General features: G+C 38.9%; 1 protein-coding gene across 7 annotated transcripts in view; it reads left to right on the top strand.

The window, feature by feature from the left end:
* The window catches only part of GLRA2 (glycine receptor alpha 2), a 123,288-nt gene that overhangs the window by 32,988 nt on the left and 70,150 nt on the right, over positions 1 to 20,150 (top strand). For all 7 annotated transcript variants that reach the window (XM_042037612.1, XM_042037604.1, XM_042037573.1 and 4 more), the window contains exons 5-7: positions 12,807 to 12,889; positions 13,833 to 13,970; positions 16,215 to 16,429. In XM_042037612.1, coding sequence (XP_041893546.1) covers positions 12,807 to 12,889; positions 13,833 to 13,970; positions 16,215 to 16,429 — 436 coding nt within the window. The remainder of the gene's footprint in view (positions 1 to 12,806; positions 12,890 to 13,832; positions 13,971 to 16,214; positions 16,430 to 20,150) is intronic.

Here is a 20,150-nt window from a genome sequence, read left to right as displayed (position 1 = left end):
TTTTAATACTAAGTGCATTGAAGTGTGTGTCATGTGACTAGATTTAGCTGAATTAATAAACACTGACAAAATATGATATGATATGACCTGATGAAATGGGCCATAAGCAGAAAAACAAAATTGTATTCCACAGGCATAACCAGCAGCAAACAACCTGCAGTATTCATTTGACATTCAGCTTACTGTGAGCCATTAATTGCTTAATAGAGGTAGCCAAAGATGCAAACCATTCTATTATTGCTCTTAGAATTGTTTAAAATGAAGTAATTTACTGGGGTTTTCTTCTTGCTGGGAATGCTTCTTGGCTTTTGCCTTTCTTGCGTTGTGGAAAGCAAACATGATAGTATTTGTTTAACAGGTTGTTTAGTGACTTTGCTCGTCTGTAAAGCAGATTAGTTTAGCAGGCAGTTATTTCTAATGGGGCATTCTGGTTTTGACTGCATTTTCATTAAGGAATTACTGTCAACCCAGGCTTGGGATAGCTGTGTTCCTTAGGATATTAAATAAATAAATATTAGCATGAAACTTCATCCACTTACATAATTCTTGTGGAAATTCCTTGCTAAGTAAGATTTCGACAGATGAAGCTGGGTTACTGAGGAGGGTTTCAAATTGCTGTACCTGAACAGTTTGAGAGAAATAATAGGATACAAGGATGGTACCAGCACTAGCAGAGTGTTAATATGCTGTCACTTACAAATATTTCCAGTTTCACCCTGAAAGAAATGAATGCATCTGTTTGTTTGAATGACGTCAGACACCATCTTATTGGACGAAACAGTGCAGTTGGGTGCTGCTCTGAATGCAGATGGGTAGTTTTCCTGACATTTGCTCATGTGGCAAAAGTGGTATTTTGAGCTGCCATATCACATTTGTAAAATTCCCACACCTAAATGCAAATTAATTTGAAGCAGAGTAAGCAGTATTCCAAGAGAGCACTAAGCAAAGCTCATTGCTTTTCGTTTGTATTGTGCAGCAGTAACAGAGGCTTACCTGGCACCTCTAACATGGCATACAAATTTTTAACACTTTACAGTGAAGAAAACTTTACAGAGTACAGAAACTTGAAATCAGGAGCAATTAGAAAATATTGTCCTTATTCTCTAGATACTGGGCTAGATACTTCTGTTTGATGTCAGCCACTTGGAGTTGTGCTATGCAGAAACAAACAATATTTTAGTGATTAGATTCAGTACCTTGTGAATGTTCACTACTGCACCAATAGCACTTTGCCTGTTTTTGTGATATTTAACATTTAGCATTTAAAGTGCTTTAATTGTTTAAAGCACTTCAAAAATGGCTCTGGGATATAGCAGGTAGGCTGTTTTGTTGTATTTCCAAATGTAACAGAATCAAAATCAAATTAATCTTGCATAAACACAAACCGTTCTTTTCATAGAGTGATTTTAGAAGTGCCATGGTAATTAATGCACAAGAAGTGAGGTGTGTGTATTATATGGCAGTGGTATCCCTCTTCCTATATACTGCCCTGAAAACATGAACATGAACCATGCAGGAGGCTGAACTGGCTTGTGCTGTTAAATGCTCTCAGAGGCCAAACCTGCCCTTTCTGAACAGAATTTGGAAGGTCACCTGGAACAACAGCTCATGGTCCATATTTTATTAAAATGAGACATTTGGTGTAGCATATGGGTGCTCAAATAAATAAAATAAATAAACAAAAGAGTGAGTGAGGGTCTGGGCCATGTATCACCTCTACTGCAGTGCTTGGCTAAGGGAATTATCTCACCCTGTGGTAAGCATGAGGCTCTTCATCCTTCTCTTGTATAGTTTGTCAAAGAAACAACCCTAACACGGTACAGAAGAGGCATAATGTAGATTTCCATCATAGTTTGCCTTATAATAATCATGATGCTCATGCTTGCAGATTCCTACAACTACGTTTAATTCCCTGGGAGTTGCTACAGAAAATAAGAAGTTGTTGATGGTTGATGTACCCCCCTCTGAATCATAACTTTAGGAATCCAACCCCATTTTTGTATGGTTGCTGCATGCTGCATGATACCTGTTCTGATCTCAGATAGCATGCTATATACAGCCTCAGGCTCTATAGCTGGGTAACTGGTCGAAACCTTTTGGTGCTGCAGGGAAAACTAGAACCTTGTGGAGGGAACCCAGAACTACTTAATACTGCAAATATATGCTATTGCCACTGGAGATGTAGCAACAGCTCTTAGAAGCACATGTATTTTGAGAAGTCTGAAATTACAGCAAAGATATATTCAGCAAGCAACTTCACTTTAGTCAAGTTCAGTCTCAGTTCCACTCATATATAACAATTGAAAAACTGTTAAATAGCTATAACATTTATTTTAAAGTACTCCGTAGAGAGCAGCCAACAGGAAATGTTTGTAATAGCAGTGTTCAATAAATTAGTTTGTGTTTATATTGTATACTGAAAAAAGAATAAGAGTTCAAATCATAACCTACACAATGTCACCCCCTAGATACTTGTGACTCATCTGCTCCCAATACTTGACTGATTTCTGCATGGATTGGATTTTGGAGGGGGTTCTGCACTTGGAAAGTGTGGCAGCACTGCATGATGGTACCAAGAATTCTGTTCCAGGCACTCACATTCTGTATGACACCTGCATTTTGCATTGCACACCCCACTGCACAGGCTTTATGTTCCAGGGACAAGGGTCATGTCTTCTCTGGCCCCCTGAGGACACCTGGGACATCAGGAAAATTCTAAATAAACACACAGAAGACTTTATTTTCTCTCTGAGTCACCCATTTTTGCTACCTGATTCCCACAAACTCATTTCAAGCTGCCAGCCAGCTCAGAATATTAGCATCTGCCTAAAAGCTTATTTTAGCAAAGTGATAGAAAGTGGTTTTATTTAAGGTTTGTGGATTTTTTTCTGCATTAATTGCCTCCTTCTCTTTTTAATATTTTCAGTGCATCTCACCCATATGAGATTGATTCAGAAGGTGATATAATTCAACAGTAATATTGATCCACAGCATCGAATCTAGAATATATTAGTCAGGAAGGTAAAAAAGCATTGTAACTATATATATATATTTTTTTTTTTTTTTTTACTTGCAGTCCAGAAAACACTCTCAGTTGAGTTTTGCTCTGAATTTTAGTGCCAGTGTATTTAGCCAGAAATAGTTACAAAGCAGATTACTACATATTTTTTTAAATATGAGAAGATTTTAGAATGTGTTGCATAATTTGACAAGAGAGACACTTGGAATTCTAGGGAGGAGATCTGTGCAAATTCACAAATTACATTTCTTCCCCTATTTTTGCTATTCCTGTTCCAAGAGCAATTAACTACCTAGGAAGAATTTCCTCAAGTCTTTCAAAATATCTGTTTTTCTGTCTTTCTTTGTCTTCCCAGTGCCAGAATTGTTAGTTACTTAGACAATTAGTTCATTGTGGTTTCAACTATTGACCTAGTTTTAATTGTAAATGTTACTGTGGCTGAGGGCAGTGTCTGCTAGACTACTGCCTACTTCTGTGCTGTAGGGCACTAGGAAACAGAGAAGGCTCAAGCTATTGGATTTCTCTGTTGGTGTAGTTGTTCTGGGAATGGTTACCAGCCCCTCCATTCCACAACAAGTAGCTGACAGGGGCAGCTGGTACATCCCAAAGCCCTCACCTGCTTATGCAAGCCAAGAGAAGTATCTGTGAACACAGTACATCTATTTGCAACGCCACCTCCCATGCCAGCTGCCTTACTCAGGAGCATCCAAAATCATCTCTTCTTAGTGTGGCCATAGTGCTGAGGGACAGAGCACTGAGTCAACTCCCTCCTGCACCCCCATGACCCCACACACCTCTTGGTGTTAGATCAGGAGTTATGACTGCCATGTCCATCACATAAATCATCAGAAGTAATCCATAGCACTTTTTTAATTCAGCTTTTTTGAGAGAAACTTCTGTGTCTTGTAGCCTCCTCTGTACTCGTGTTCTTTGCCCTATGGGAAAGAAAAGCAGATTAAGGAAATACATAGGTAGCACTGCTGGTCCCTCTGCAACAGACTCCTCAAACTTCACTCTCCTGCTGAAATATATTGCTTTCCAATAACATACAGTCTTGGATTTTTTGCATGGCTACTATAGAATATGTTGCCATGTTACAGTGAAGTGAGGTGTAGGTTTTCTAAAACAATTTTGGGGTACAGACTTTATCAGCTGAATGGTATTAAGGATCCATTTATACCCATTGTATGTAAATCATCCATGTCACAGCACAGTCTAGCCTAGCACAGTGGTAGAAAATTTTATGTTTTATAGCTCTGTGTGCATTCTGTGCTTTAATTTGATGACTTCATTTTTATTTTACAGTCTAGTGTTGGGATTTAAGAGGATTTGGACTTTACTAGCAGCAGTGTCTTTCCATGTGACAGATTGGCAGAGGTGGGATCATGGAGATGTTTGTCATGATTGACATGTCTGTTTGCTTATTAAACTCCCACCTCACACAAACATATCTATTACCTCGGGTCCTATCAGAATAACACTGGTATTGACATGGTGGCAATTTTCATTTGGAAGTGAATGTCAATAAGCACAGGGACATTTTCATTGAAAATTATTTCATTCTTGCATTGCAAAACTGTACACTACCCCATTCTAACTGCTCTGGCTTTCCAAAAGCATAAAATGTCTTCATATACAAAGTAAATTTTCTACATTTGAACCAAACCAAAACATTGAAGAATAATCAATGGAAGTGCTAACTGAAATAGAGAACACCTAAAATATTTTGGTGTTTGGCAGCTAATACGTACTGTAGGCTGAGGCCTTATAGAGCTACAATCACTAAAATTTATTATGCTGCACAATGTTACTGGGACATGGAGACTTCCCAAATTGTGGCTGTGTGCTGTGGGAATCCAGTGAATTTGACAAATTTGTCTTCCCATAAGCATGATTACAATAATAACAATGGTTTCAGAAGCTAAAAAATAGCAGTCTTTTGTGGGACAAGCAGCCGTTCTCATTACGCCTGAACCCAATGTCCTTGGATTATCATTAGCTCTCTGTTGTTCATCCTTCCTTTTTCTTTCCTTTTTGCCCTTACTCCTGCCTCTCCTTCCAGCTCCACTCCCCTTCATTTTGGGGCTTTTAAAATAAATTAACTCAGATTCTTCTCATCCTTTGGGGTTGTTTCCTAATACTCTCTTATCTACATCACCCACTAGCTTCTTTGTTATTCCCTCCCAATCTACAAATTCAGTCTGAGGATTTAGCCCCAGGTTTCCAATACCCTTACTTTGCTGTTGTATCTAAAGTACTTGCTTTGCATAACAGATAATAACATCTACTAAATAAATAATAAAGCCTAATATGGGTACTTTGTTATGCAACTAACAGAGCTATTGTGAAAACCCCATTGATTATACTGCTTAAGAAAAGAATAATTTACATTTTAATGACACAAAATTAGTTGCTTTTTACTTCATAAGGCATTTAAAGCAAAGCAGAGATATGGGCATTATATCTGAGCATGTACTGCCTCACTTCTTTCTCTAATGCCACACACATCCCCAGATGAGACATGAGAGCACTGGAGGTAAATACAAACACAAGAGGGGAGCTGGTGAGACTGAAGGACAGTGCTGCCAGGAGAAAAAATGGCTCTGAACTGGTCATGAGTAAGATCACAGAGGAAGTTAGAAAGTTTACAGCCATGTACACCTTGAATTCCTGGAACAATATTCCAACACAAACAGGGACACACACACTAGACACCATGAAATGAACTTTGATCATTTTTGAAAAGGTTGAGAGGACGTGACTCTAGGTAATAGTAGATGATCAGATTTGATGGCATGGAATGTCACTTCTACAGCCCTATACTCCTGTGTCTCAATTAAAAGGGAAGACTTTTTTCTAAGTAAAAAAGTAAGAAATGCTGCTAGAGACCAATTTGTACACGTGAAGTTGGTCTTGGCTAGCAGGATCAAAAAGTACTGGCAGGTGGCTACTGATGGATATCTGTGCCTGAACAGGATGGTTGCACAGCCAATTCATGTCTGTGTACTCGCTCTCCTTATGGCTACTGGCAATGCCTGTCCTCGACTGCTGGTGATCAATCACTTCATTTAACCATTGAACTTGCACTGGAGCAGTTAAAGGTTAGGTGTAAAATGATGTAGGTGAAGGAACCCTTCCTAAATTGTACAAAAATCATGTTTTCCTAGAACATGGTCCCAGGGATAAAGGTCTTTTGCCAATTGGATTGCAGTATATGGCTTAGAACAGAGATCTCATCATGCCAGGAGGAAAGCAACACCATACCAAACACACACTGCAGGAAAACTAAGATAGAAAATGACAGAGAAAAAAGAAAAGGTGAAATACTGTTCCTCATGTAAACAGGTGGTTACAGAATTTAACTGTTACATACAATCACACCTGAATTTAATTTCATAGATTTGTTTGAGCAATAATTGGAAAATCATTTGCTGGCAGCTCATGTGCCGGCATTGTGTATCTGCAGACAGTGATTGCATTACAATGAGAAGTGGGATGCCTGTAATGAGAAATCCACCACCCAGCTCTGTGCCAGCTCCTGTGTTGTTAGGCAGCCCATGAAGCAAAGCAAAGCACTGGAGGGAGTGAAAACATGCTCAGAAGCAGCAGTACGTGAAACTCCAGCCTATAACTCACATTTTGCCATAGCAGAAAGGTTCCACATCTCCTCTAAGCTCAACTTCAGCCCATTCCCACTTGAGAGAAATGAAGCTGCAGAACATGACAAATATTAGAGAGGAATTCCAGGACTCCTCAAAAATAAGGAAAAAAGCAGTCAATTTGACTGTTCCATTTAACAGGACAAAGCCTGTAGACTGTGAAAATTACCAGAATTGACATTCAAAATGATGAGTCAGGTCCCTGAAAAAATAATGAGATGGACTACAAAATGAAAAGACATTTAAAAGAAGAATGACACAGAATTGTTTTTCTTTTTTTTGCCTTCTGATAAGTGAACAGTCTGTGTGCCCTTCTTTCAGGCACCCAAGAGAGGGGGCTGGGAGGAATAGAAAGAGATTTTAGATTCTCCTCCCTGTTTCAGTGTCACTAGCCTGAATGCCATTTGCTCCAGTGTCATGCGATGCTGTCATGGTTGCTGTGCAACTTCATCTCCCCTGCCAGTTTAATAGGGAACTTTGTCTGCTTGTGCTGAGGTAATATTTTAATGTTATTTCAGCAGCTACAAGGATCAGGAGTTTAATCTTTCAAAGAAAAAAATTGCCACTTAAATATCTTTAACTTTATTGTCAGCTTGGGGCTTTAAGAAAAATACCAGAAACCTTGCAATTTACAATAGCATCTTTAGATTTAACAATGCTGGAAAAAAGAAATCTCACTTGTCTCACTAAATCCAGCACTGAGTGTTTTGCACAGGTATTAATCTTTTGACAAAAATGGCACATAGCCAATGCTACCAGTGATCATGCATGTGCTATTTATATTCTGGTATTTGCAGCATAAAATCCTAGATTGTGAAATCTCCTGTCCCAGCAGCTGAGGTGCAGATGGGCGTAGCATGAAAGAATGAAATGATAAGAATAGAAACAAAAAGCTATTTTTGACACCATGCCTACTCATGGTGAGGCATTTGTTGCTTTTCATGCTAGTGAGGAGATAATCATGGGGGCTTTTGCAGATGGAAGGGATTTGTACCCTTATCTACAGGACTTTTTAAATTCCCAACGGTATTTCTATACATAACAGGACTGATCCTAGTTATTTATCGTTAGAAAAAACTCTGTGAGGAGGCTGTTGTTCTGTAGCCCACTCATAACCAACCCTTCTTGCAGAATAACTAATGAAAAGAATACTCCCCTGTCATCATATACCACGTATTATGATCCCCAGGGCCTTTCTCTTGTGGAACCAGTGTCCTCCTCTGGGATGAGATGTCACTGAGATCAAGGGAAGTTTTGGGTGTCTTGCAACACATCAGGCTACGGAGTGATAGCTGCTCGTAAAGGAGTGGGTTAGAATACAGTTCAGAGGTTGCTGCAGACAAGACAATATGTCAAATCTCAGTTAAAATTACATATTGTCTTAAATTTATTTTTAAAAAAGTTCCTGGATTATGTAATGTGTAAACCCAGTTCCCTAAGTGTTCAACACAATACTAGCAGTTCATTACTTCAGATTTGGGTTGCAGACCATTCACAAGCAGTCTGTCTATGTAGTACTCTGAAGTGTTTTGTAATTTTGTGAGATTACCATAGAAGTGCTGTGATGTCTGGGAGCCCCAGCATTCAAAACCCTCTAGGGAAAGAATGAGATTGGAAATAATCTTGAGAATAATCTATTTACAAACATTTTATTCCTATTGAATTTCTTTCTTTTCTTTTTTAATTTTTTTTTTTTTTTTAAATTCAAGATCCTTACCCTCTACTGATGGTGCTGCTTTGGGGGTCAGTGGTCAAATGCTGAGTGGCCTCAAGACTTTATACCCTGAAAGCAAGTGGGAGTGGCTTTTTACAGGAATTGGTCAACAAGAAAAGGAGGGGGAAAGAGAGTGAGGACAGACCAGGAGGTAAAGGAAGATGTGTGGGCTCTGTGTCATGTAGGTGTCCCTGGGAGACAGGGACCGGGTAGATGGGCAGGCATAGGAGGACATGAGGAAAATGCCTCCAGGCTGGAGAAAGAACAGGATAAAGGCAGGAGTGGTTGAAGGACAAACAGGAAACAGTATCTTGGCTCCACTGCTGAGCTCAGGATTTGCTTACACACACATAAATACCTCTGAGCCCCTTGGCTGCACAGGTGTGTCACCCCTCCACTGCCTTTTCCTTGGAGGATGATGGCTGGGTGCAGCAGCTGCATTCAGGGCAGCAGCAGTGCCTGTGCTGAGTTCTGCTGCTGGCCCATCTGGGGCCATGGCTGCTTACACCAGGAGAAAACACTGGCATTGCAAAACATGTTCAGGTGTGAAAGATAACAAGCATGAGGGTTTCTGATTAAGTAGTCAGGCTATTTATTTTTTCCCATGAGATGCCTTATTCTGACTTCTGTGACAAAGGAGGCCACAGGCTGGAGGACTGTGCCTTCCTGCCTGCAGAAATTGGGGAATGCAGCCCTCTGAGTGATGCTATAAGTGGGCCCCTGGAGTGACCAGAAATTAAGAATTTTGAGCAGGGGTGGGAAGAGAGACAGGCCCACAACCCAGGTCTTAGTGATATCTCAGGACTTTATAGTGAAACCAGGGGATGAAAGAGGGGAATTTGAATGAAATGTTGAGTGAAGAAATCCCAACAGTGCCTGCTGCACCTTGAAGGCATTTAAGGTGTCAGCAGATGCTGCTCAGAAGGACCTGCCTAGTGTATGAGGGAATCCTCAGGAAGAGAGTCCAAAACATATTACAGACAATGCTGCCCTGGAGTACTTGGATTACAGCCCTGTCTGTGCTACAGTGTTGCTCAGTAGTATTACTGATTTATTTATTTATTATTTTTGTCACAGTGACAGCTAATTGTTCATTTTTTGTTTTCTGGCTCTGATTCTGTTCTGTTCATACTCTTATTTGCATTATTCTGGGGCTTGATTCTTCCTTGGCTGTGGGTTGGGTGAGAGAGCAGGGAGGGAAAGAAGAGAGCAGCTTTGCCTCTTCTCTGAGGCAGTGTGCTGTCCCTGGCACTGTGCCTGGTGTGCTGAGGCACTGGAGACGTGACTCTCTCCTCCGTCATGAGCCATCTCTGCTCAGCTGGAAAACATAACGTGCCCAGCCCCAGAGCTTTCCGTGAGCCAGCTGTGCCACCTGGGTCTGGCTGGCGTGAGGTGGAGGGTGCTCAGGTAACTGAAGGCAGAATCGAGTCCCTGGTCAGCTTCTTCTCATTTCATAAAGCACTTCCCATCAGTGTTTATGGTTCTTCACCACCAATCTGTTGTTTATGCATCTCAAAGGCCTTGGTGGCGGGGTGCCTGAAAAAGAAAATAATTGTTCTATAGCAGTTTGTTCTGTTTTATTAACGATTAAAGTGTTCGTCAGTGTAATTCCTCATTAAATTTGCTCTTTGCTCCAAACCTCCAGGGGCCCTTCTTAAATTTGCCACATGTGAGACATTCTTTTTGCTGAAATATTTTTTGTCGATGACACTGTTATTATCAGCAGTGTGGGTAGCTTTATCTACCCAAGACTTTGTTTTTATGACCCTGTGTCCTTATTAATGTAGATACATAAATAGCGATGTGGCACCAGGGTTTGGAAACATTTGCAGGCTCATAGTTTTGCTGAAAAAGAGTCAACTGGTATAAATTGACCCATCGCCATGGGCTTCAGTGGATCTATTTCAAATTCCAGCTGCTGAAAATTTAGCATGTAGTAATCTTACTGAAAATTAGTGGATCTGTGGATGATACAAGGCTATAACCCTTTGTTCAAGTGTTTCAACACTTGCATTACGGCTGGTAAAAGGGATTAGAGGCAAAGATACTAATTATGAATGGCTACTGTGCTGAGGTGAACAAGTGGTAGAGGTAGAACTATAAGGGCATGATGTCTTGAGCTGGTCTCATCAACACAGTGAATAAAAACTATTTTTCATTTTTCAAGGGGAGAAGAGAATAATTTAGTCTTTGTGAAAGACAACAATTATTAGGAAGAGAAAGTAGGACACTAGGCTTTGTGTGGACGTACAAAATGAGCCTACACAATTTTCTCCTCTCACCTCCAGGGAAAAAAAATTGATATATCTGTCTTATATCAATGGAGATAGATTATTTTTTCCTTGTGAATCTTGAAAGCTGCAACTGGGTGTATTTACTTTCTCATAAATTTGATATTAAAATAACAAGAGACCTTCCTGAATATGTATGTAGTCAAACCCCCAGATTACTTGAATTTTTGGAGTGTAGAAAGGGATGAAGGAGAAAGGAAACAAAATCAGTGTGCAGTCCACACCTGACAGTCAGTAAAATCTAAGGGGTGGATAGCCCTTGCCTACTTAAATGAATGGAAACAAATGACGTATTTGCAAAGGCTGCATTTGCATAAAGGCATGTTTGAAAAGAACTTAAAATGTCTAAGCCATATTTAGAAGATGACTGAAAAGAAGGGAATTTGATATAGCAATGTTTCAGGAAAGAGGCAGAGGCACTGTTTTGTTAATGCTGGAGATTAGCAACTTAATTAGCTCAATCTTTAGTGCAGGAAATTACCTAGTAAAAATGGGACTAGTTAACATTTGCAAGGATTTAAAATATTTAAATGAGGAAAGGACAGATTTTCAATGACACTTCTATATCTATTAGACAAACCTTTTTTCTCTAGATGACAATTTTACTTTTTGAGTGTTTCTGCTATTTGGTCCCAAAGGTTAAATGTGAGTTTACTTCCTATGGTGATGTTGAGAAGAGTACTGAGGACTTTTCTTCATCTCACTGCCACATAAAAGTGATCTCTAATTTCCTGATACTATAATCTTGTTTGCTGAAGACTATATCAAGATGAAAATAGTGTGACTTTTTCGAGGTAGCCCCCATATAGGCAACAACAGTGATGTTGAATGTGATCTTAGATCTGGCTGAGACAATTTTGATCTCAGGTAGCTAAATATCATCTTTTTGTCACACTGATTTTACAGCTAGAAGCTCCAGCCAGGTGGTCCCCAAAACTTCACATGGTGAAGAAATAGACTCAAAGACCTTGAATCAGTTGTATGTTGTAGGAACCACAAAATCACCGTGGGAGACAGAACTTAGTCAAGTATTTCCCTGTAGAAATCACATATGACTGGGGGACAACATGGTTTCAAGGTTATACTTTTAAAAAGCTGACCTGTAGGTTCACTGGCATAATTAAAAAATTACTGTCATTATACTGTGTTAATGTTTCAGTGTCCCTTCAAATCAGGCAATCTTGTTATTGCCCTTCATAAAAAAAGGGTACAGAGGGGATTTTTTTTGCTTTCTTTGTTTCAAAGTGGTTTTTTGTGCTGAATGTAATCAGAAATAAAAAAGTACTTTTAAAATATGATTTAAAGCAAAATCCTAACACTTAAACTGTTTCCCAAAGCTAGTTGTTTATAACTAGGCCATTCCAATACCTTGATTAGCTAAAAATGGTTTCTTCTCCTCACACAAAAAAAAGAAAAGAAAGAGAAGAGACTGTCTTGAAATAGATTTCAATCAAATGTTAGAAGGTAAAATGAACTAAAAAGAAAATGAAAGAAAGAAACATTAAAAGTATTCCCATTTAAGTAACGTTATGCTTTATCTGGGACAATAACAACTGAAAAATTAAAAGACAAATATATTTTGTATGATTATGTTCCTTTAGGCTTACTTTCTTCTATCTGTACTCCTTTAATGCAATGTGATTCCAGCTTTTACTGCATAATGGTTTTTGCCTTCTTTTAGTGGCTAAGCAGTAAGAATGAAGGCTTGGAAATGGGACTCACTGTGCACTCTGTACAAAAACCCCCATGGTTGTTGTTTCCCTTTTTTTGCTTTTCCAAAATAAACTTAAAAACATGTGTTCCTTGACCAGGCATTTCAGCTTTTGGATGATTTGGTTCAGTATTGTACATAAAACATTCACTGGTGCATTAGTGGAGAGCATGCCTTGCTATCCTGATGTTGTCTGCTCTGCCTCTGTTCTGCTCAGCCAGCTCAGGCTCAGAGTGCCCGGTTTGCTCACACACTTTGTCTCCACAGCTCTCACGTGCTGAAGAGCTCAAAGGGGGGACAAGTCCAGCCTTTGAGATGTTAAGATTTGGTCTTGATCCTTTAAACTCTTAAGTATGAGGCTTTAGATAAAACCTGTAGATGTCTAATGTATTTTTTTCCCATCTAATTTTAGGCTTACTTTAACCTTGTCCTGTCCCATGGACTTGAAGAATTTTCCTATGGATGTGCAGACATGTACAATGCAGCTAGAGAGCTGTGAGTGCCCAACTGCTTTATCTATCAAATAACAAATTTTTACCCTAACATTCAGTGATTGGATAGTATCTACATTATCACATTTATGTGGTGAGACTCAGTATTCCTATTTTGTAAGGGAGTTATGTTTATCACCGTAACATGAGGGTTGCCTGTACCTGTGCTGTTCCTGCTCCCTTATCTTTCTCCCTCCTGGGTCACATCACCTTACTCATCAGAGTTGCATCACTTCCAGGGGTGGATACAGCAATGCTGTGTGGGAGAAATGATTAAGTCTCAGGAAAGTGTGAACAGTTATTACATAGCCAGGGATTCACTATGCCTGATTGAATCAGGCTCACTTTTGGAAAATGGAGGCAAAATACCTGATGAAGCTGAGGTCCTAATAGTGATTCTTAAGCTGGTGTGCTAAACACAGGCAAGGCATGGACTGGGGAAGCAGCACACACCCTCCATGCTGTGTAGCTGCCAGCACCCACCACAGCACTGCTTCAACCTGACCAGGTAACAATCAGGCAAACCCAGGGGTGGCTTAGACAATGGCAGGTGCCAGTGATCATTCCCAATATTCAGTAGGTAGCAGTCCACCCTGGGGTTTTTTTATTTAGGGGAGAAAGTATTTAGCTGTATGGCTATGAACTGTGGGCTGCCACCTGCCCTTGTGCCCAGAGAATCTTAGACTAGTTTGGGCCAGCAAAATTATTTTTTAATGGCAAACCAGGGCAGTGCTTCAGAATATAACAGTGTTTACTTCTTGCTTTTAATAGAGCGATAGTGTAGTTATAGCAACCAACAACTAAGAGGAACTGTGCTGTTGTTAATTGAACCCCTTGAAAATATAACTGAGATAACGTATTGCAATAAAAGATGCTTCTCAGACATAAGAACATTTGCTGTTTTCTGGTCAGCTGCCATCTAATAAACTTTGATTTCTTTATTGCAGTTGGCTACACCATGAATGATCTGATATTTGAGTGGCTAAGTGATGGACCTGTGCAAGTTGCAGAGGGTTTAACCTTGCCACAGTTTATTTTGAAAGAAGATAAAGAACTTGGTTATTGCACAAAACATTACAACACTGGTGAGCATTATTCTACTTTTTTTCTATCAATTGTTCCAGTGGTATCTATTGTGAATTTGTAATGGGAAAAGATAGGTAAAATGAAAAAAAAATTGAAATTAAAATTTGTTTCAGTCACACTTATTTTTAAATCTGAAAATACAGAAATTGTCTCTTTTTTTTGAAAGATTTAATTTCCAGATTTTGTTTAATTTCATTAAGGTATTCTAATATACTTAAAATCATTAAAGTATTTCAAATATTAAACATTGATAAAAAATCTAATTGTTTTGCTATCCTTAAAATGAAACTTTTTTTTAACAAACTAACTATTTTATTAAATATTGATTCATCACTTTTAAAGTACTGATTTTTCTGAACCTGGTTTATTTCTCCAACATATCAAATTGCCGGTGAGGGAAAATATCAAATTTTCACCAGCTTTTATGTGTAGTCTGATTTATGAGATGTAGCATGTGAAAAGACACTGTTTTCATTGCTGATCTGAATAATGTACAGACGTGGAATGTTGGGAAATTAAATATTTGTTTAATACTCTAAAGTTTTTCTTTCATTTGCTGTTTAGGAGTTTATAATGCTGTGTTTTCTATCTTTAGCTTTACAGAGAAGAGGAAACTCTGTTAAAATTTTCATTTAGCTGCTTGGAGTTTATTTAATAGGGACAGCATTTAGAGAACAGTTTTCTGGGTGGTTTCTGGGATTAAATATAATCCCTCTCATCTAAAATAGCTTTTTCATCATTGCAGCATAAGAGCTGATCTGGTTGCATCAAATACATTTCTTTCACTCTATGAAATAATACAATGTGAGAGGTTCTGCCTCTGCCAGAAATAAAGTCACATTTATTTCTATGAAAAGAGAATTATTGGTTTTAATTTTTATAAATTCAGCTTCTCATTTTGGAGCCCAAAGTACCAAGGATGGAAAACTTTGTGATTGGCACTACTGTCTTCTCTGTAGTTTGCTCCTTCAGGTTTGGTGTGAAATTAAAATGTGGATAAAACTTAGAGCTCGGCCTTCTCCTAAACTTACTGTCCAGGCTGTGCCACAAAAGTCTGGAGAGCCTCTGACAGGTTGGGCTACTCATGCCATTGCTGCCACACGTGGCCACCACACCCCTTTCCAGTCCCCTTCTGTATGGGCAGACTGGTCAGCAACAGCCACTGCCTAGGTCTCAGCATCTGCCTTTTGAGTCACAGCTCACTCATTTTAGAACTTCTGTGCTGTCAGAAGATATTATTCAGTCTCCACTCCTTTCTTTGTCAAACAGCCTCTGCACTCCCCTTTGTGCTAGCTCTTGCACCCACCATTCAGCACTGTAGTCCACCAGAAAAGTACAGGAACATCACCAAAAGGAGCAAACCATCTAATATCCCCTGAAAGGGCGAATGAGGAGCAATGTGTCTTCATGCATTTTCCAAACTAACACAAAAAGGATCCTTTGAAACCATTGGCATGGCACTTCAGGAATGAGAGGCTTTCCTGTAGTCTGCCTGGAGCCAAAGCACTCACAGTGCCTAACCCAGAGTAATTTTGAGAGCAGCACAGAGCGATTGCATTTACAGCTGACGAGCTGTTGCAGCTCAGGACTCTTCATCTCCTGCTGCACAGCTAGTTCCACTGTCGGGCAATCGAAACTTCAGTCCTCCAGGACTGCTGTGCAACCACTATCAGTTGTTTGAAGAATCACTCACCTCTCAAGAGAAATTGGTTTAGGTTTCCTGGAGTCAGACTTTCAGCAAAATTCGAAGTAGACTTTGAGTTGCTTCTGCTGTGAGACATAATCCACAGACACGGGTAAATGACATGAGCAGAATGAGGAGGAGTGTGACCTACCATGGGACTGCAAGAGTGGTAGTTTACAATTTGTCTGTTCAAATATGATTGCTTAATCTCATGTCACTAAATGACCAAAATGCTGTTCCCTTTTAATACTTAACATTATATTTGACCAAAGTAAAAGCTCATTGAATTTTGAGAAAGGAAACATTACGTTATATTTTCTGGAGGTGAAACAATTGTGCTAGTATTCATTTTCTCAGTTAATATGAAGAACTGGGCACAGTCTGCTTCAGTGGTCTCATGCTTCCCCCAAGCTAGCATGCATCAAGTGGCTGACGAGTGTTTGTGTATCAGGATCTGCTTACAGTATTAGGTTAGGAAACAGGCTACACATCTAACTTGTATTCAGAAAACAAGATAAAAATGTGCAAAAGCATTTATGAAAGTAATTTCATGTTCTAGGAAAGTTTACATGCATTGAAGTCAAGTTTCATTTGGAGCGTCAGATGGGATACTATTTAATCCAGATGTACATTCCTAGCCTGCTGATTGTCATTTTATCCTGGGTTTCTTTCTGGATCAATATGGATGCTGCTCCAGCCAGAGTTGCACTGGGTATCACTACAGTTTTGACAATGACCACGCAAAGCTCAGGATCAAGAGCTTCCCTCCCAAAAGTAAGGAAATAATTTTGTACTGTGAATTTGTTTTTAATAAGAAATGTTTGTGCTACTCTTTTAAATTTCAGAAAGGTCTGTGTAACTATGCATCTGATAAGGGTATGTGAGAAAGTGGTAACAGTGTGATGTTAAACTTGCAATATCCTTGCATTTGGATTAAGGAATGTTGCTGCCATTTTGGTGGGTGGCTGAATGGTGCAGCAGTATGAATTTTTAATGAATTTCTACTACTTTTGACTCAGTTTTGAGTGTTTAGAAACCAGATTTTCTGAGGTATTTAGAAACCTGACTGGATTTCTTTCAGATTGGGGACTTTAAAAACACCGTCTGATCCTTTCTGGACTGTTAGACTCTCATATATCTTGATGTTTATAGATATGGCACTTAGTCCAATGAATATATAAATATGCCAACCAAATATATATATATATATATATATAAAATACATGTATGTAACAGATATACACCTAAAAGATTTCTCTGGAGAACCTTTTCAGTGTGGAGCTGTTGATGTCTTTGTTTCACAGCTGAATTTGTCCATATACTCATTCAAGTGTCATCTGAAGACCTTCATCCTGTCTATGCACAAATATATCCTCTCATTCCAATATTGTGGTCTTTTTAATCCTGGCCAGATGTTGTAGAGGGGTTTACAGATTACAGACTGAATTCTCTGTTTAGTCAGGCTGACAGCTCTTTTCAGCATAGGCACAGCTCAAATGCTTCTGATAACAGCATTCCCAGTATAATTTAATGTGCAAGCTCAGGTTTTATACACTTTTCTGGAAGGGAGCTCAGAGGTAGGTAAGTTTACAATAGTGTAAGGAGTTCTGAGATATATGAGGAGTCCTTTTCTAGCAGTCCAGCATCACAGGGACAGGGATCATAGTAACAATGAAGAACACAAATTTTGAGTGTTTGTGTAGATCATGATCCATTCCAAGAAAGCATGCTGTATATTGTGGTGCTTCACCCTCTGTATCACATTTAGTCTTATTCCAAATATGCAAGTTGTTCAAGTGGAGGGCAACTTCAAAAACATAGGGCAACTCCAGAAAGTGCACCGATTGTGTTACTCCTTTGTTAGTAATGAAAAAGTATCACTTAAAAATCTGGTGAGTACAACATTTGGTTCAGCTTCACTTATTCACTTGGACATATGCATAATTTTCCATGCAAACTGAAAGCCTCTCATATATTAACTCAGAATTTCAAATGGAAAATGTATTAAACATTTGTTCAGACAGTGCAGCTGGTATTGCTAGTGAACATTCTGAAAAGAAAGTCTGAAAAGATTATCTTGGCAAGAAGCATACAGGCTCTTTAAATAGCAAGTTTGGACTCGCTGAAGACTCTGTCTAGATGGCACAACATGAAGCCATGAGATATATTCTAAGTTTCTTACAAATTATCTGGCTTGACAAGTATAGATAATACAATCACTGTAGTGGAGATTTCCACCCACATTTCCTACTGGGCAAACAAACCCTGCCAAGAGGCTCTGCAGTGTCAGCACACCCCAAACACTTTAGAAAGTGTTTTCATCACAGGCCTTTGATCCAGCTGAAATGTTTTCCCTTTTGCATGCTGTTGTGTTTGAGTAGAAAAGTATTTGCTGAGTGGAAGAAATGGGAAGATTCAACATATGTTGACTGTGATATGTTGATTATTGGAGAGGTTCTTCCTCAGCGTCAGGATTAAATACATTTATCTTATAGCGGCTGTCAGGGAACGGTGGTGCTCTGCCCATACTCCATCTTCTCCTGCTATGCTGTGTTCCATTGCCAGAAGATAGGCACTAAGAAAAGTATCTCACCAGAAAGCCTGGCACACTTAGGCTGCAACTAGCTGTTGCATTTTCTCTGTGTAATTCAGCTGAGCTCTATTTTATAGATTTGATCTCTCTATGTTAGTTAATCCTTGTGGGGACTTTTGAAGGTGCATCAGTTGACTTAAAAATGTGGTTTGAAGTAAATGCCAGCATTCCAGCCAGCTGACTCCCACCCCGGATGACTCAGGTGCTTGGGGAAACATGGGCACCATTCAGGTCCAGAATCACCAGTACCTGATTCCTTATACATAGAAGCAAGATTTCCTTGCTATTGCTGTTGCAGGCACTTAGCTATTTTAAAACCCCATCTGTAACTTAGTATCAAAATTGTATTTATTAATAAAATATGTCCAGCTGAAATGCACTTAGGAATAAAAATATGAAGAGAATTGAATCAAATCAATGTCAGATCTGAAGTCTCAAAATCCCTGTTTAAAAATAATGGTTTTCTAAGCCCTGTCTACATCTTGCCAAGACAGAGGAAGTTAGGCTGCCCATGAAACATCCATTTAAAAGTTGCTCCAAGCATGAATGTCTAACAGAATAAGATCTTTCAGGACGATTATTTTTGCAAGAATACTGAAGAAAAACATGCAACTTTGCTTTGTGAAAGCAGCGTAGGATTGAATACAAGAGCTATAATTTCCCCATCCTTCTTTATGTCCTGTTCTTATTGATATAGATTTATGCAATTTAACTTTAATTTACCTGGTTTCATGCCAAGAGTTTCTTTCCATTCTTCTCTATTTTAATAGAGCTTTATCACAAAAAACAACAAAGTATCAAAAATTGCCAAATTTAACAGGAATAATTCCTTTACCTAGAGAAAGGCAAAGAGGAATTGTGATAAGATTCCTTAGGTTTTTTTGTCTGTTTCCAAGCTACTATCTAAATGACTAAAGTGTTACTGTTTAGAAGTAATTACCTACATATTGTTCTCAACCCTGGTGTAAGATAACACACCAATGTTCTGTTTGCTTAAAATTGCTCTTTTTCATATTAATTACTAACATTCATTTCCATAGGCGGATTTCATAGTAGTAGGTCATGACAACACAGACATTAGGCACTCAGCTGTTGAAAAGTAGACATAAGATTGAGATTGCTGAAAAGAAAAGAAAATAAAAGGAAATGAAACAATGAAATTAATTCAATCTGAAGCTCATATTTGCTGCATATAAGAGAAGTATCTAGAATGCACTCTTCTAAATGAAATATATCTCTTTGGTAAATTTTGTAGTATTTCTGTGGAATTACTGTATTTGGAGTATTTTTTAATTCTGTCTAAGAATATAGGGTGAAATTCCAATATCGGAAACATAGTAATAAAGAAATCAATATGATTTTTTTCCCCTTATTCTTCTGCAAAGTCAATTTCTTTCTTACCAAAGGCAAGAGTAGACTATGAGACAGATTACATCACAGCAAAGCTACTGTTCTGCGAAGGGTGACCTGCAGTGCCTGTTTCAGAAAGCAGAAAGGTTCTCTTCCTCCACAGTTCTAGCATAAACTGAGCAATAATGCACCATGATTCCATGAAATAATGATTTTCTGTGTAGGGAATGTCTGCAGAGAAATATTCACCATGGAGCCAATCTCTTTTAAAGTGATGAAATTATTTTGTGTTTGTTACAGAAGAGTTGTGAGGGGTCCTGTAACCAGAATTGCCCCTGTTGGCTGTGTTAGGGGGTGGTAAAGAACTCATCCAGAAAGCTGGGATGGAATACCCTCCTTCCAGTTTGACTAATCCATCACTGGGATGCCTAGGAGTGGTGATCCAAAATATCAGAATTACTATGATCAGTTCCTCTTCCCACATGTTTATGTGTATAAGTCTTACCTCCATCTGATGCTCTTATGTCCGAATTCCTCTGGTCACACCATCAC

Source organism: Corvus kubaryi, unplaced genomic scaffold (assembly GCF_017639235.1).
Source record: "Corvus kubaryi isolate FWS band 111438036 unplaced genomic scaffold, C.kubaryi_AGA036_p1.0 133, whole genome shotgun sequence".
Taxonomy (NCBI): Eukaryota; Metazoa; Chordata; class Aves; order Passeriformes; family Corvidae; genus Corvus; species Corvus kubaryi.
Note: the sequence above shows the minus strand (reverse complement) of the source record. Positions and strands in the feature narration are given on the sequence as shown.